The sequence below is a fragment of the Phoxinus phoxinus genome (genome assembly GCF_949152265.1).
Source record: "Phoxinus phoxinus genome assembly, chromosome: 23".
In the NCBI taxonomy this organism is placed as follows: domain Eukaryota; kingdom Metazoa; phylum Chordata; class Actinopteri; order Cypriniformes; family Leuciscidae; genus Phoxinus; species Phoxinus phoxinus.
In genome coordinates, this window is record NC_136898.1 from 26086542 (window position 1) to 26104968 (window position 18427).

The 18427-nt window shown below is 38.7% G+C and overlaps 2 protein-coding genes across 3 annotated transcripts in view; one reads left to right on the forward strand and one right to left on the reverse strand.

The window, feature by feature from the left end:
* Positions 1 to 1497: 1497 nt before the first annotated feature.
* minar2 (membrane integral NOTCH2 associated receptor 2) overlaps positions 1498 to 18427 on the reverse strand; it is a 30815-nt gene continuing 13885 nt past the window's right edge. The window contains exons 2-3 of the mRNA XM_079600043.1: positions 7224 to 7451; positions 1498 to 4320 (exon numbers count right to left, since the gene is read on the reverse strand). Coding sequence (XP_079456169.1) covers positions 4129 to 4320; positions 7224 to 7451 — 420 coding nt within the window. The 3' untranslated portion in view covers positions 1498 to 4128. The remainder of the gene's footprint in view (positions 4321 to 7223; positions 7452 to 18427) is intronic.
* On the forward strand, positions 11217 to 18145 carry LOC306991828 (uncharacterized protein). Of its 2 annotated transcripts, none has more exons than XM_079600040.1 (15): positions 11217 to 11678; positions 13143 to 13345; positions 13471 to 13542; positions 13639 to 13872; positions 13960 to 14066; positions 14434 to 14602; positions 14708 to 15569; positions 15715 to 15833; positions 16457 to 16576; positions 16667 to 16732; positions 16902 to 16990; positions 17083 to 17188; positions 17292 to 17397; positions 17646 to 17719; positions 17827 to 18145. In XM_079600040.1, exons 1-15 carry the CDS (start codon positions 11558 to 11560, stop codon positions 17926 to 17928), a joined length of 2550 nt encoding a protein of 849 aa, XP_079456166.1. In that variant the 5' UTR covers positions 11217 to 11557; the 3' UTR covers positions 17929 to 18145. The 2 variants fall into 2 exon arrangements, with proteins under 2 accessions (XP_079456166.1, XP_079456167.1); XM_079600041.1 differs by having other exon boundaries at positions 13146 to 13345.

Below are 18427 nucleotides of genomic sequence, written 5' to 3' on the forward strand. Positions count from 1 at the left end.
TGTGACATTATATATCCTCAGCTATTATGTTTGTTTTTAAATAATCTTCATCAATTGCTCTATATAAAACTTATCCGTTTACAAGGACATGTTCTTCTTTGTTAGTAATTTTTGAGAGCAACTGAAAATTGAATGAAAAGTAAAATTTTGCCTCCTGACAAAAAAAAAACTGTTGTTTTTCTCTTTTCATCTTAGCAATAAGTTTACTTCTTTTGATTGGATTTAACCCATTAATATGAACACCTCAGGGTTATTATCATATAGTCCCTGTCAACATACATAAACCATAAACAAACTGAGGTGAACAAAACATTATTCCTTGAAGCAAAAACACAAACATTTTGTCCGAGTATAGTATATAATTAGGCTGCATAGTTTAGAACAGCCGGGACCGGGAACACTTCCCGTAAATCCTGATGTACTCGTTACATCATAAGAAGGATGGCGTCTACGCTAATATTAGTCTCTCTGTCTATCCCGAGGTTTACCGCTGTCCACCGGAACCAGGCCGTATCCAGATCTGATGAAGGACCAGCGCCAGGACACGACGACGCCGCTGACCTGAAGTGTCAACCAGTCTCTCCTCCTCTCCACTCCGACTTCAACAAACAGGAACTGGACAAATACTCTGATTCATTCTGAACTTCATACACTGTTCACTCATTGGCCAGAGGAGAACTGGCCCCCGACTGAGCCTGGGTTCTCCCAAGGTTTTTTTCTCCATTCTGTCCTGATGGAGTTTTGGTTCCTTGCCGCTGTTGCCTTACCTTCTGGCTTGCTTAGTTGGGGACATTTAATATTCAACAATATTATAGATCTGCCTTAAAGGTGGACGATGATGAAATTGTTTTTTGTATTATTTTCATGTAATCACTGTGAAGCTGCTTTGATACAATCTGTATTGTAAAAAGAGCTATATATAAATAAAGGTGACTTGACTTGACTAAGAGGCTTAAAATTGTGCCATCATATCCAGTGAGGGGACGTGGTGAGCATCCACAAGGCTCAGTACTAGGACCGCTGCTGTTCACTCTGTACATGCTACCATTAGGAGATATCATTAGGAAGTGAATCAATCAAAACTAACTTAAGCTGGAAAATAACATTATTCAAGAACCGCTATAAAGCCAAAACAATCTGTTACCTTAAACTATACGTTTATCTCTGTAAAGCAGCTTTGAAACAATCTACATTGTTAAAAGCGCTATATAAATGAAGATGACTTGACTTGACTTGACTGAGCATTGAGATTATATTATAATGAAGCGAATATTTCGGTGCACTGGAGGCCTTTAATGATTGAGACAGACCCTTAAAATCTCCCTGATCAGGAACCAAATTAGTTTTTCAACTTCGTATTATTGTTTATGTTGATACCATGGTTAACATTAACTTATATTATAATAAACAAACTAAAAAACTGAACCAAATACAAAATAAGAATTGTTAACACATTATAGATCCATTTTAAAGCATACACTTGCATGCACCTGGGAAAAAAGCTAGTAATAGGTTAATATCAATGAATACACATTAAAAAATGTTTTATAATACATAAGCAACATGAATAATCAACCATTTATATACACTAGGCTATATACAAGAAAAGACATCACAACAAAATACATGGAAACACATACTGTATGTTCCATGTAATAAATGAATGTAAAAAAAAAAAAAAAATTACAAATGTGCGTCTTCACTTAACTCTTTGTGTCTCGATCCGCTAGTTAAGTCTGACGTCACTGCAAAAGCTCTCAGATGCCAAAAGCAAACAACAAACGGTGCTAAATATAAACGCACAGTGTGCTGTAATACTCCAGTAAATGATCATCCTAACCTTTATGTCTAACGCAATCTCACTCAGATGTTTTTTTGTTTTTTTATCGTTAAAATATTGAAGTCTGGGCTGCCGTGAGACTGGAGACTGCAGTGCACCATGGCTTTGGAATAGCTTAAATGTGTGACTTAAATCAACAGTGCTCATAAACACGGTTGAGCCTTCAAGCATTCGTCACAACAAGCAGATTACATTTCACTTATAACTGAGTTTAGGTGCAGTGAAATCGGCTGGTGTTCGGAGGATTTCAATAGGAATCCACACCTGGTCAAACATTTCACTGTGGGATCAAGTTACTCACTGAATGTGCCAGATTTGACCCACAGAAAGCTGCAAAAGTGAGCGGTGTTTCATACATTACTTCACTACACTGCTGACAATGGACAATGGACCTTTTGCCTGTGTAATCTCAAAGAAATGTAACTAATGTGACCACACCTTTACTCACTGCAACATAAAATGCAATCAATAATAAAATCTTAACAAGGGACATTTGAGTTAATTAAGTCAAATGAAGACCATACTGCATTACAACAACAGCAGAGTAAATGAACTATCCCTTTAAAGTCCTCCCAAATTGAATACTGTTATCTATAAGCTAGTGTAATCCAGAACAATGACAAAGGTCACATTTAAAAGATATAAGCATTCAAAACTTACAGTCTCACTTACGCCAATATGTCACTCTGCACTTCAGCTTCACATCAGATTTCTGTCCAATCAAATGCTATTTAGAATATGAAGCTCCGCCCCCTACATGTGAATATGCTTTCCATTGGGGCGAATGAAGTGCAGACCAGAACACTTGTCAGACCCATATGAATTCTGCACAGAAAGCTGCATTTTAAAGAGATATGGAGATCAGAGGAACGGTCAGAGATCAGGAGGAAACTGAAGCTTTACTGAGCGCAACGGGTCTGAGCTGTGATATAAACTAAACCCTATTGGCTATTTTAGAAAAGGGGAGGGGCTGTTTGATATGCCCCGCCCCTCTTCCTGTTTTAGTGGAAATTACATCAACACATTGAATAATGCTGCGCGTTTCAAGGCACTTCAGTGGGTCTTTAACACAAGCAGTTATACTTTAATTGTAATTTTATTATTACCGTACCATTATGATTAAATGGTGGATAACATCGTATCTATAAGAAAATTACTCAAAAAAAAAAAAAACCCACACCACTCTGAAACGTCCTGTGTAATCCGTGCTTGCAAAGTCTGTGCTTTAAATCCATTCAGCACAATCCTCTTGTTCGTTAACATTGTCAGGGTCTGAATCGGGCTCGAAATAGTTTGAAATTGATGCTTTTGTTAATATTTACATCTGAGTAGAGCTTATGAAGGGGAGTGACATTTCCCGAAGACAATAACAACACACTGGGCCAGCTGACCAATCACAGCACATTTCATATTTCAGAAGGAGGGGCTTCACCGAAAACAATGCGTTCAACCCGACTGGGGAGAGAGGAGCTGTATTAATGTAAAATATGTGAAAAATAATGTGCTTTTTGAACAATAAAGCATGATAACATATTGTAGTACACCCCAAATACAAAATCAAATCTTTGTGAATGGGCATAATGGGACCGCTTTAAGCTTTTGAAATAAATTTCACTTGAAAAAAGGTGATGTCTGGCCTTCTTTCACCCCACCAAACAAACTCCATTCATAGATATATATATATAAACACTAGATACCTCGTACGCGCTGTTGGCCAATGGAGGTCGACGGCCGCACACGACGGCCATCTTGCCACAGTCAGCTCGCTCACTCGTAACATTGTGTTGTATGATGCATGTACTTTTTAAATAACCATAACTTGCTCAATTATCTACCGATTTTCAAACGGGTTGGTTTGTTATAAACGTCAGAGATGTAGTTATGACACTGCGTACTTATGAATAATTATAATATTATATATTTCAACATGTTCAAGCATCCAGAATTACAGCCATGTTAATAACGTTTGTAAGAAACCAAACCGTTTGTAAATCCGTCAAGATTTCAGCGAGATAAGAGTATTTGTGTTTGTGCAGATCATTCACCTTACAGAAAGCTTCCCTGTGACAAGATGGCCGCCCTATGATGCCGGAAGTGACTCCGCCTTAAGAGATCTAGTGTTTATATATATCTATGACTCCATTACCATGCCCTCATTTCTTCTCTTTTACAGGAAACCTTCTTCCTCCGTTTCCTCTCTCTATCGCCCTCTAATGGCCAGGATGACACATGTCACCCCTGTACGAGGGCAGCTCAGCAGACTAGAGTAAGCGGCTGGCGTGGCTCCGTCAGACTCTTGATTGTGTCACCACTATTGGCACAGTAATAATGATCACTACTGCACAAACTAACAGAATGATGAATGCAAATGTTTTACAAATTTTGTTCCTCTTCATTTCTGCTGCTTTCTTCTTGAGCAGAGAATCATAGCCGGGGGTGTAGAGATCTTCCAGCCAGAAGCTCAGCTCTTTCGGGTCTTCCTGAAAGACACATTCAGAACATTATTCTTTCTGAGTTTACTGCGTTTTAAAAGTACTGGGAAAATTTCACACTGTGATAGCAAATGCTAGATCTTTTATATAAGCTCCGCTTTACATGATAACTAATGTATTATTTAATAAATGGTAACAAATGAGGTCTTATTGTAAAGTGTTACCAAATAATTAATGGGATTTTCACCATTTTCACGTGTTTCAATAGCAAATGCATTTGCGCCTATTTGTGCGCCCATGGGCTGCTGGTCTGAAAACGAGATGTGTGTTCAGGCGCATTGTTGCCACTTTGCTATATTGAGGAACTGAAATAGACTGCGCCATATTCTTTTGTAATTTAAAGAGCGCGTAGTAATATGCGCCTATAGGCGGGTCCACAACGCGCATCCACTTATTACACACACAGGGCGCAGCAGCACACAAACATGGCAAATATTAAAAATAAAAGGATTACAATGCAAAAGATTAATATTATGCACATAAAGATATAGTGGAATCCGGCTTGTCCCGTAGATGCTCTGCTTGCGCACTTTAACCTTGCGCATGAGCAGATCCGTTTACGCTCTGGAGATGCGTTCAGTTTTTCCGCTTGAAAATTCCTTCATGTAAATAGTGAATCCGCCATGGCGCGAGCGCAACTGGCTTTTAAAGGGAATGGGAGATGAGACTCTGATTGGTTTATTTCACATTACGCCCAAAACACACCCATTACTCATTAAGCTGTTACTAGAGCTGTTACTAGAGCTGTTACTAGAGCTGTTACTAGAGCTATTTCTAGAGCTGTTACTAGAGCTGTTACTAGAGCTGTTACTAGAGCTGTTACTAGAGCTGTTACTAGAGCTGTTACTAGAGCTATTTCTAGAGCTGTTACTAGAGATATTACTAGAGCTGTTACTAGAGCTATTACTAGAGCTGTTACTAGAGCTGTTACTAGAGCTGTTACTGGAGCTATTACTAGAGCTGTTACTAGAGCTATTACTAGAGCTGTTACTAGAGCTGTTACTAGAGCTGTTACTAGAGCTGTTACTAGAGCTATTTCTAGAGCTATTACTAGAGCTGTTACTAGAGCTGTTACTAGAGCTATTACTAGAGCTGTTACTAGAGCTGTTACTAGAGCTATTACTAGAGCTGTTACTAGAGCTGTTACTAGAGCTATTTCTAGAGCTATTACTAGAGCTGTTACTAGAGCTGTTACTAGAGATATTACTAGAGCTGTTACTAGAGCTATTTCTAGAGCTGTTACTAGAGCTGTTACTAGAGCTATTACTAGAGCTGTTACTAGAGCTATTACTAGAGCTGTTACTAGAGCTGTTACTCAAGCTATTACTATAGCTGTTACTAGAGCTATTTCTAGAGCTATTACTAGAGCTGTTACTAGAGCTGTTACTATAGCTGTTACTAGAGCTATTTCTAGAGCTATTACTAGAGCTGTTACTAGAGCTATTTCTAGAGCTGTTACTAGAGCTGTTACTAGAGCTGTTACTAGAGATATTTCTAGAGCTGTTACTAGAGCTGTTACTAGAGCTGTTACTAGAGATATTTCTAGAGCTGTTACTAGAGCTGTTACTAGAGCTGTTACTAGAGCTGTTACTAGAGCTGTTACTAGAGCTGTTACTAGAGATATTTCTAGAGCTATTACTAGAGCTGTTACTAGAGCTATTACTAGAGCTGTTACTAGAGCTATTACTAGAGCTGTTACTAGAGCTATTTCTAGAGCTATTACTAGAGCTGTTACTAGAGCTATTTCTAGAGCTGTTACTAGAGCTGTTACTAGAGCTGTTACTAGAGATATTTCTAGAGCTGTTACTAGAGCTGTTACTAGAGCTGTTACTAGAGCTATTACTAGAGCTATTTCTAGAGCTGTTACTAGAGATATTACTAGAGCTGTTACTAGAGCTGTTACTAGAGCTGTTACTAGAGCTATTACTAGAGCTGTTACTAGAGCTGTTACTAGAGATATTACTAGAGCTGTTACTAGAGCTGTTACTAGAGCTATTACTAGAGCTATTACTAGAGCTCTTACTAGAGCTGTTACTAGAGCTGTTACTAGAGCTGTTACTAGAGCTATTACTAGAGCTATTACTAGAGCTGTTACTAGAGCTGTTACTAGAGCTATTACTAGAGCTGTTACTAGAGCTATTACTAGAGCTGTTACTAGAGCTATTTCTAGAGCTGTTACTAGAGCTATTACTAGAGCTGTTACTAGAGCTGTTACTAGAGCTGTTACTAGAGCTGTTACTAGAGCTGTTACTAGAGCTGTTAATAGAGCTATTACTAGAGCTGTTACTAGAGCTATTACTAGAGCTGTTACTAGAGCTATTTCTAGAGCTGTTACTAGAGCTATTACTAGAGCTATTACTAGAGCTATTACTAGAGCTATTACTAGAGCTGTTACTAGAGCTGTTACTAGAGCTGTTACTAGAGCTATTACTAGAGCTGTTACTAGAGCTGTTACTAGAGCTGTTACTAGAGCTATTTCTAGAGCTGTTACTAGAGCTGTTACTAGAGATATTACTAGAGCTGTTACTAGAGATATTACTAGAGCTGTTACTAGAGCTGTTACTAGAGCTATTACTAGAGCTATTACTAGAGCTATTACTAGAGCTGTTACTAGAGCTATTTCTAGAGCTGTTACTAGAGCTATTACTAGAGCTGTTACTAGAGCTGTTACTAGAGCTGTTACTAGAGCTGTTGATATGATTGGTAATTTACATTTAAAAGTATTTGCATTATTAAAGGGATTGAGTTTTATTGTCATTTGTTTAACATTTAGTGTATTTTGCAGCATGTACTCTGTAACATGTAGTGGAATACGTTTGAAAAGTAACTGTCCTGATCATATCACGCTGGTCAATATGTAATATGTGCATTTGAATGGGCAGATGTAGTACCTTCATATAGTCTGCCAGCTGACCGTGTGCAGTGTGTCTGTCATAGTCCTGGATGGTCCAGGATGGCTTGGACTTCTCCTCCGCGGGGATGATGTTGATGTGAGAATAGAGAGGGTTCTGCTTGATCTTTGGTTTTAGAGTTTGAGGAGTGATGTGTTTCTCCAGCTCCCTGTCTTCAAACACATGACTGTCTGCTGGTGCCTTTTCTTCCTGTCCTCTCTCCATTCCCTACAAAACACAGTGAGATTTATGAAGCGGGCATTAAATAAAATGAATTCCCATGTTGGCCCATGCCAGTCCACAGGTGCATCAATATAGTCCTGCAGCGCGGCACTGCTCTATGTAATTAATGACCAAAATAGGCCCTAAAAAAGGAACGGTTTTGCAAAGTAATATTGCTTCTTGCACTTATTATAGAGGGTATGCATTCAGTGTGTGGGCCACAATTTGGTGGACAGCTTAGCATCCTAATTTATTGTTAACACATACTGTATATTTAACACATGCAATCAGTATGTTAGCAACTTGTTATTAATGCAGCACCTCCTCTGCTTTTCTCATATATAATTGAGTTATTGGAATGGATTGTTTGTCATTGTTTATATTTTGTTATCCTCATTTTAGACAATTTTTTAAAAACCATATTCATTTATAAAATAAAATAATTAGTAACTGCTACATACGTTAGGCTGTCTTTTAGATAGCTGGTCCATAACATTTATTTATTTATTACTGATTAGCATAAAGCACACATTTAATTTACCAACAAAAAACAAAACAATCAATGATCCATCGATTCATCAGGTCGGTTAGTACAGTTTACAGCAGAACAACTCATGGAAATGTAAAGTTAAACCTACAATCTCCTCCCGAAGATCCCCCAAAAAAAGCCAGTTGATGCCTCAGTGACTATTTCAGTCAGAGAGCTGTCAATCACAGCTGTCACGCCACGCCTCGTTTTTATAGCATAAAATAACTAAAACCAAACGTATCTAAAAACGAACTCTCACATCAGTGTGACAAATCTGGATAAAATGACAGAAAACAATTTTGAAGAAAAGGAAAAAAAGAATTTGAAGTGTTGTTTAATTGGAGATTGCATATGGAGGGCGGGGTTTATGGCCACCCGGGGGCGATCGAAACGCCGTTGCTTCACTTTCAGGAGTCCGCGGCAAAACAACGCACATTTATTAATCGTATGGGCTGCCATGCCAAATAACCCATACAGTATGCTTGCTTTTCTACTAAAAATGGACAATGGGTTGTTATCGGGAGCGTTTTTGCTGATAGGCTAGCCTAGCCTATGTGTATGTTGTTACTAGGCGACACGTAAATTGAAACTATGTCATGAAAATCTATTTAAATGTGTTTTATAGGGGAAGCGCATCCACAGTTGGCTCGCCCTCGGTTTATGTGTGTGTGATATTCCACTCCGCTGTAAACTTCGACGATAAACAAAGCAGAATATATCTAGTGTGACGTCACTGTCGGTAGCTATGACCCGCGCGCGCTCAAACAGTGAACGAGCGATCTACTAGTTGAGTAAAAGTCAGTGTAACTCGAGTAACTGACTTCAACGAGTTAGATATTCGACGACAGATACTTCATACTCGAGAGTTTACACCCGTGTCGAGCAGCAGCAGCATCTGTGTTCAGGGTATTGTCGATATGCAGGTCTTCACCTCGGACACGACTGTCTCTGACCCGGTGTTGCACCAAAAACTGTGACCCATCAGATTCTGTGACCCAAGAGGGCGCTGCTGCACATCTTATGCTCGTGCGTGGCAGATAATCAAGGACGAAGAAGAGCGTCTACGTAAACTGCGCAAGAAAACATTACATCTATGAATGCAAGCCGCTGCTGAAAGCTGTATATTCTCAGGTTTATATTGCTTCATAATGAGAAAGTAACGTTAATCCGCTGTGACAAATTGTGAAATGTGATTTTTTTAAAAAATTCTAATTCCTTCTGACTGAATGCACGAGTTGCATTTGTAATTTACATGTTTATCTGAAAATAAATATCTGAAATGTTTCTAAACATGTATTATTTCTTTCTGATTCAATGCACGAGTTACATTTGTAATTTACATCGGGGCTGTATTGTATTGTACAGAGGTCACAATATATGATAGGCAGCCATCAAAATATGTGACCTCAGTGTAACTGTCTATTAAATGAGTCAAACGTCTAAATACTGTTTTGGGGTTGATATAGCATCCATTCAGACTAATATAGACACATGTTTTATTAATTAGAGTCATCACAGACTCAGTACCACATAGGTCACAATATATGATAGGTCACAAAATATGATAGACAGCTGTCAAAATGTGTGACCTCACTGTAACTGCCTAATAAATGAGTCAAACTTCAAAATACTGTTTTAGGGTTGATATAGCATCCATTCAGACTAATATAGACACGTATTTTATTAATTAGAGTCATCACAGACTCAGTACCACATAGGTCACAATATATGATAGGTCACAAAATATGATAGACAGCTGTCAAAATGTGTGACCTCACTGTAACTGCCTAATAAATGAGTCAAACGTCTAAATACTGTTTTAGGGTTGATATAGCATCCATTCAGACTAATATAGACACGTGTTTTATTAATTAGAGTCATCACAGACTCAGTACCACATAGGTCACAAAATATGATAGGCAGCTGTCAAAATGTGTGACCTCACTGTAACTGCCTAATAAATGAGTCAAACTTCAAAATACTGTTTTAGGGTTGATATAGCATCCATTCAGACTAATATAGACACATGTTTTATTAATTAGAGTCATCACAGACCCAGTACCACATAGGTCACAATATATGATAGGTCACAAAATATGATAGACAGCTGTCAAAATGTGTGACCTCACTGTAACTGCCTAATAAATGAGTCAAACTTCAAAATACTGTTTTAGGGTTGATATAGCATCCATTCAGACTAATATAGACACATGTTTTATTAATTAGAGTCATCACAGACCCAGTACCACATAGGTCACAATATATGATAGGTCACAAAATATGATAGACAGCTGTCAAAATGTGTGACCTCACTGTAACTGTCTATTAAATGAGTCAAACGTCTAAATACTGTTTTAGGGTTGATATAGCATCCATTCAGACTAATATAGACACGTGTTTTATTAATTAGAGTCATCACAGACTCAGTACCACATAGGTCACAATATATGATAGGTCACAAAATATGATAGACAGCTGTCAAAATGTGTGACCTCACTGTAACTGCCTAATAAATGAGTCAAACTTCAAAATACTGTTTTAGGGTTGATATAGCATCCATTCAGACTAATATAGACACATGTTTTATTAATTAGAGTCATCACAGACCCAGTACCACATAGGTCACAATATATGATATTCAGCTGTCAAAATATGTGACCTCACTGTAACTGCATAATTAATGAGTGAAACTTCAAAATACTGTTTCTGGTCTGCAATAACATTCCTTCAGACTAATATAGACACATGTTTTATTAATTAGAGTCATCACAGACCCAGTACCACATAGGTCACAATATATGATAGGTCACAAAATATGATAGACAGCTGTCAAAATGTGTGACCTCACTGTAACTGTCTATTAAATGAGTCAAACGTCTAAATACTGTTTTGGGGTTGATATAGCATCCATTCAGACTAATATAGACACGTGTTTTATTAATTAGAGTCATCACAGACTCAGTACCACATAGGTCACAATATATGATAGGTCACAAAATATGATAGACAGCTGTCAAAATGTGTGACCTCACTGTAACTGCCTAATAAATGAGTCAAACTTCAAAATACTGTTTTAGGGTTGATATAGCATCCATTCAGACTAATATAGACACGTGTTTTATTAATTAGAGTCATCACAGACCCAGTACCACATAGGTCACAATATATGATAGGTCACAAAATATGATAGACAGCTGTCAAAATGTGTGACCTCACTGTAACTGTCTATTAAATGAGTCAAACGTCTAAATACTGTTTTGGGGTTGATATAGCATCCATTCAGACTAATATAGACACGTGTTTTATTAATTAGAGTCATCACAGACTCAGTACCACATAGGTCACAAAATATGATAGACAGCTGTCAAAATGTGTGACCTCACTGTAACTGCATAATAAATGAGTCAAACTTCAAAATACTGTTTTTTTTTCCTCGATCGCTTTGGCGCCCCCGTGGATATGCGCCCCTATGCACTGAGGTTGGGTCACGTGGTCTGATGACATTTGACAGCGATACTATTTGGGAATTAATTTTGTGTAGCATTCATCGATAAACATCCATTGTTTAATAAAAGATTTAAAAATGGATGCAACTGAAATTGAACAGTTGAAGGTCTTCTTGCTTCATGGGCAGTTCCCAGAGGGAGCTGACAAGCACCAACGTTTTGCCGTTAAAAGAAAAGCGTCCAACTTTTCCGTGATAGGTAAGGTATCGTTAATTAGTAGGCTATGGCCTAACAGTTACCTGGATATAATTGTGCTTACAAATAAACCTTGTTGAATTCAGTACATATCATGTAGAGTTGTAAATATAACTGCGGCATTATTTTATGTGTTTTTAATAGTGCTGCACGATTAATCGCATCGCAATCGTGATGTCAAGCACATGCGATTATATGACGCAAAATGCTGCGATTTTATTAAATATATTTATTTGGCCGTCAACATTGCATGCAATACATTATATGATACAGCTATTATTCAGGTAAATGCTTTTAAACCATTAATGTGACAAGACAAAAGATCGCGCTGCCTGTCAATGTCCTTACACACACACACACACGCACGCACGCACGTACACACACCTACACTCACAGAAAGAGAGAGAGAGAGACGCGCCATTATTTTGCGCACAGACAGTACGCCAAAATAGTTCTTTCGTGCTTACAATAACACACACAGGTCTGCCAAAATGTCCATTTTGTCCATAGACAGTGGTTTTGTCGAGTATCTTCAAACATAAGAGCAGTCTGAACAGATTGAGAGAATGAGGCGCCGGCGCGCGCGCACGTGAGATCTGCGTCACGTCTCTGTCAGCTTTTCTTAAAGAGACAGTAGCCACTAATGATCTCAGCTATTGAAGTTAATCAAAGAACTGAAAGAGAACAGAGAAAATGTCTCACTGCTCTTGACTAAATATATTTTGTACTTTTAATAAGGATTAGTCTATATTTCATTTATAACTTATGCAGTGCAGGCTGTTTGATAACTTAAAGGGATAGTTCACCCAAAAATGAAAATTCTATCATCATTTACTCACCCTCAAGTTGTTTTAAACTAAAAATAATTATAATAATAATAATAATTTGAAAACAGTGTATTTGGTTGATGTTTCTAGTTTGAGTTGAGACATACACATTTCAGCATTATCACTAATCATCTGTGTGTGCATTTTACTTGAGAACCAAGCAAGTTGACTCAGGAAACCATTTATTTATTATAATCGCATATCGCAATATTGACCTCAATAATCGCAATATGACTTTTCCCCAAATCGTGCAGCCATATTTTTAATTAATAAATTGTAGAATCATTAACTCTCCACGTTGGGAAACGTTTTTTTCCCATGTGTTAAATTAACGCGAACCTAAGCAACCAAAACCATCTGGCCTTTAGGCTTATCGTTCGTGCATGCAGGGTTCGAGGGGGGTCGCTGGGGACCCCCCATAAGATTTTTTTTGCTTTGTTTGGGGGATCTCCGAGAAATGTATTTTACCTTTGTGCAAAATCATGAAATCAATTCTATTTACAATGCTTTTGCATGTATGCCCCCACACAATAGGTCATGTATGTAATTATTAGCTCTTTTAATTGATTATTATGTACAGTAGTTTCCATAAATTTACGATCAATTATAGCGGAAAGAAATTGTACATGATACTCCACAGAAGACCAGCTCTACTACAAGAGGAGGAAGGGCACACTGCTTGAAACATCAAGCAAAGTTGTGAGCACAGCAGAGGAGGCAGACACCATTTTTCAAGAATTTCACTGTGGAGACATCAGTGGGCATCCAGGCCAGTTGAAAACTAGAGATGCCATATCACAACGTTTTTACTGGCCTGGCATGTCAACCGACATAGAAAAATGGGTAGGCTCCTGCACTGTAAAGAACACTTATGGATGGTCCAGTTTTGAGGACATTGTCATTAACTAAATAAATTGTCTTTTGACTTAATACATCAACATCTGTATTCCCTCAAAAAATGTTTGCAGGTTTCACAGTGCACAGAGTGTCAGTCTAAGAGGAAATCAATCAAACTCCAGCCAGAATTCACACAAATAATGGTATCAACTCCAGAATTTAATTTAAAACAGTAGTTATTATAGCTATATAATCTATTTTTTTCATTGTGTGAACATTGTCTATTTTTCTGTTAACAGACCAAGGCTCCCTTTGAATTAATCGGGATGGACCTAATTGGAAAATTGACAAAAACAGACAATCAAAATCAATACATCTGTGTCTTGATTGATTACCGAACCAGATGGGCGCAGGCATACCCGATGAAACTGAAAAATGCTGTGGAGGTCACAAACTGCCTCCTTAAGTTTGTTTATCAGTTTGAGGTGCCCAAAAGAATTCTCACCGACAATGGCAGGGAATTTGTCAATAATGTAAGTGAAGTGTTTGCTAATGTGAATGGCAATGTAAAATGGTTTTCTATGGCAAGAGTTACATGGATGATTGCATGTCTTCTGTAGATCAACACTGAGGTATGCAACCGGCTGGGGATCAAGAGGAGCCTGTGTGCCCCATACCACCCACAGACAAATGGACTGGTGGAAAAATTTAATGACACCATTCAGAAGTAAAATATCATTACCATATAGAAGTAAATTATGATGTGGTTGCTACTTATGTCATGATGCCTCAATGTGTTCGGGGGTGGCTTGAGTTTGAAGAGGAAACACTGGCTTTCAAGAAAATTTTTGAAAGATGTGCAATTTAGTAATCATGACACACACACACTTATGCCTAGTACACACTACACAACTTAAAATTTTTGCAGATCACTGTGCGACTTATATTACATGACTTGCTCTGGAGTGTTGAAGTCGTTGTGGTGTTTACACTACATAACACTACGTAAATTATCTGAAACGGGGGTTACACACTACACAAGCTGACTGTCACCCAAAGATTCTTCAGTAACAATTACACTATAATTTTTTCAGAGCTCTTGGAAAACTGGTTAAAGACAAAACCAATACCTGGGATCAATATTTAGAACCTGTCATGTTTGGCTTGCGGACCAAGAAGCAACTTACGACACAGTTTTCCCCCTTCCACCTAATGTTTGGAAGAGAGGCCCGTTATCCGAGTCAAGTCCCTGAGTATTTTCAGGTGAAGGATAACCTTTATAGACTTTTTCAATGTCCACTGAAACATAATATATACTTTAAACAGCTATGATATATAGATTAAATCTTTACTTCCATATCTCCACAGATGAAAGACACCATGGAGAATGATTTCCTGGCTGAAGAGGTGGCAATCGACATCCAGCGCCATGAGGAGATCATGAAGATTGTGGAGGACAACACTAAGAGACAGCACGACAGAATCAGGGGAAGGACAAGACAGAAGGGTCTTCTGTTACCAGTGGGGGCCCTGGTATGGAGAGAAAATGTGAGGAGCCAGCAGAGGAAAGGGGGAAAACTCGACCGAGAGTACTTGGGACCTTTTACAGTGGTCAAGGTTGAGGGGAAAAGTGTGGACTTGATTGACATCAATGGCCGCACCTTCCCAAAGGTCAGCATCGACCACTTAAAAATGTACGTGGAGGAGGTCCCAAGAGTGCCACAAAGGATGAAAAGGGCCCCACCCCCTGTTGGCTCCGCAACCCCAATTAAAACTCTAACCCCCTTGGTTGAGGATGAGGATGACGCCTCTCCAACCCCATCCCCTGTTAGCGCCTCTACCCGTGTCACCTCCCCAACACCACCCCCTGTTAGCGCCTCTACCCGTGTTACCTCGCCAACAACATCCCCTGTTAGCACCTCAACGCCTGTTAGCTCGCCAACACCATCCCCTGTTGGCAACTCAACCCGAGGTACCATGCCAACACCATCTCCTGTTGGCACCTCAACCCATGTTACCTCGCCAACACCATCCCCTGTTGGCACCTCAGCACCTGTTACCTTACCAACACCATCTCCTGTTGGCACTTCAACGCCTGTTACCTCACCAACACCATCTCTTGTTGGCACTTCAACCCCTGTTCCCTCCCCAGCCCCCATGGATGAGAATGAGGAGGATGATGCCTCCCCCCAGTGCAACAAAACCTCACACCCTGGGTTCCATGAGCAGTGTAGGTGGACAAAATAACTCTTAACAGCAATCATGTTAACCTTTTGAATTTTGTGAATCTCCTGTATACATATCAGCATATTGAACTAGAAATGAATGCCATATACTTACTAGTAATTTATATCCAAATGTCACGTCATCAAAAGGCATAACAGACGCCTGGGGAGGGAATAAATCCCATGTCCTGCTGTCCCGCATGGGCCCATATAAGTTGTTTTATTGGGACATTGCAAGGACTGCGCCGGGACAAGATTTGGAGAGTGAGGTAAGCTTTGTTATTGGTTGCACTTTAAGGGAAATCTGAAATGTACTTGTATAGTAGTGTTGAAATGAATTTATATTTGTACTTATATAATTCATACTGTCACAGTTTGCTGTAGTGTGTTGAATAAGTAATTGATAACAACAATATGGTGATAACAAGCAATTATAGATAAGTCAAAACAGGTGAACTTAACAAATAGTACAGTATTAATGGATACATCCTGGATATGGTGCCAAAGGTCCACAAACTTACATTCCAGCACTTTTGATATCAGATAAAGACTTACATCACATACACAATTTCATACCGGTATAGTATTTCAATAAACTTCTAAATTTACATATTAACTGAACACACCCCTAGAACAACTCAACAAATGACAGTACTCAAAAGAGGAACAATATCATACACAGAGTATATCTGGAACACCATTACAGTACTACACACCGATATAGTACATTCATGAATATCAAAAATACTGTACTAATAAATTGAAAAAATGCGGAAAACTAAAAGGACACGAAAACAAGAGAAAAACATAGCCATATTTAAGGAATACCGTTACATTATTTACAATTACACATTACTTACAATTATTTCCCAAACCTGTACTTACACTTTAGGTGATCAATGCACTGATGTGCAAAATGGTAATAGAGAAGAACAAGGTGGGAGGGAAGGCCCTTTTCATCGATTCTTTCGAAATGACGAGGATCTGGGAAGGAAAGGGGTCAAGATTGAAGGTAGGCAGAGTTTAGGTTAGTTCTGTAAAAAGACTCCAAATTTAATGATGTCATGTTAGTGATTCTGAAAATGCTCCTGGTCTTTTGCAGTGTGATCCCACCCAACACAACCTACTTATGGGTGCTGTCTATGAGCCAGGCCACTGGATATTAACTGTAAGTGCAAGTACTTGTACATACACACAGAAATACACACATGGTCCAATGGGGGTCACCTAAGAATTGCAGAAGAATTGCAGCGGAAACCCAACATATTTTTCAGCCATTTATTCACACAAAATACTTTGAAGACAATGTAAGCACATGTGACATTCTGATTCTTTAGGTGATCTTTCCCAAGGAAAGACACAGTATTGTTCTGGACCCCCTGGGCAATGACAAATGCAAGTTTGAAAAATGTTTGCAGTCTACAAGGTAACTCATAAAAACCATGGTAATAAGTTTTCACTTAAAAACACATATATAAGAATGTATTCTCATATGTCATGGTGTTGGTGTACCAACAGGGCGTTCATCAGGAAGAAAGGGTGCAATGTGTCGAGGTGGACAGCCGGCACTGTTCCACACACCCTGCAGGCGGATGGCAACTCCTGCGGAGCCTTTGTCCTGAAAGTAAGTTTGTGATTTCTGTGTAGGCTTTGTGGTTCTAAACAATACAAAGTGTTGAACGTATGACCAGTTGACCAAACAACTAATTAAGTATATGTCACATTAGTATGCAGAGAAGATACTGAAAAACGAGCCACTGTTATTCTCTAATAAAAGAGAAGCAGTAGCTCACTACAGGAAGGAGGTGGCCAGGACACTTCTGGAGAAGTCTGGTAATGTAGCATATATTCTGGTCAGATGCATGTATTCCTACCTTATTTTCTGGTCAGATGCATGTATTCCTATCTTATATTCTGGTCTGATGTATGTATTCCTAGTTTATATTCTGGTCAGATGCATGTATTCCTAGCTTACATTCTGGTCGGATTCATGTATTCCTAGACATATTGACAAATGTTATTGTATTTGTATTGTATTGAAACAATTGTTGACAAGTCTTATTGGTGTCACTGATGACCAGATGACCTTCGTGAGCTGTGCCACCATTGTGGTGAAAACAACGTTTTGTCCGAAGATGGGAAGACAACCAAATGGGTAAAGGATCCCATTATAAAACTTCATTTTTAGTGTCTTTGTTACAGTGAATTTAAAATATTTACTCCCAATTGTTTGCTATGTTGTCTTCACCTTTGTTGTTACAGGTCCAATGTGACACATGTGACCGGTGGTTCCACATGGTATGTGTTAAACATGGAAGCCCCGAGAGTGAAACCTTCAGTTGTGCCGCATGTACAAGTGTGTAAAATAAATGTAGTTTTATCTTGAAATGGTTTTATGTTTGTGTAAGCCTAGTACGGGTAAGTACACACTAGGTTAGTTAAATGAATATACAATTACCCCTAATAAAAATAATTCACCTTAAAGGAAAAAATTAAATCACCACATCAAGTGATTTGCATACACAAAATTACAACTTGTATTAATTGAACAACAATTGAAATAAACAATTACAATAACAAGTGTGTGGGTGCGTTATCAGTGTACGTGTATGACTTAATAAGTCATCAAGGATCACCAGTTCTGTCCACTCAAATTCACATAAGCCAAATTTTGTTCAGTGCTAGGCGCCTGGGAGCAGGGTTGCCAGGTGCCATCAAGGTTTTCCAGCCCAAAACCTTGTCAAAAAACACCCAATCTGGCAACCCTGTCTGGGAGCTGCGCAGCTGAGCGTCATTAATTAGACAGTTACAGTGAGGTCACATATTTTGATAGCTGAATATCATATTTTGTGACCTATCATAT

Bases quoted from the DNA above. Each gene is read 5' to 3' on its own strand.
- LOC306991828 (XM_079600040.1), top strand. From the start codon at position 11,558: ATGGATGCAACTGAAATTGAACAGTTGAAGGTCTTCTTGCTTCATGGG. The intron at 13,873-13,959 runs GTAAGTGAAGTG...TGTCTTCTGTAG, and splicing joins GCAGGGAATTTGTCAATAAT to ATCAACACTGAGGTATGCAA. The intron at 14,603-14,707 runs GTGAAGGATAAC...ATATCTCCACAG, and splicing joins AAGTCCCTGAGTATTTTCAG to ATGAAAGACACCATGGAGAA.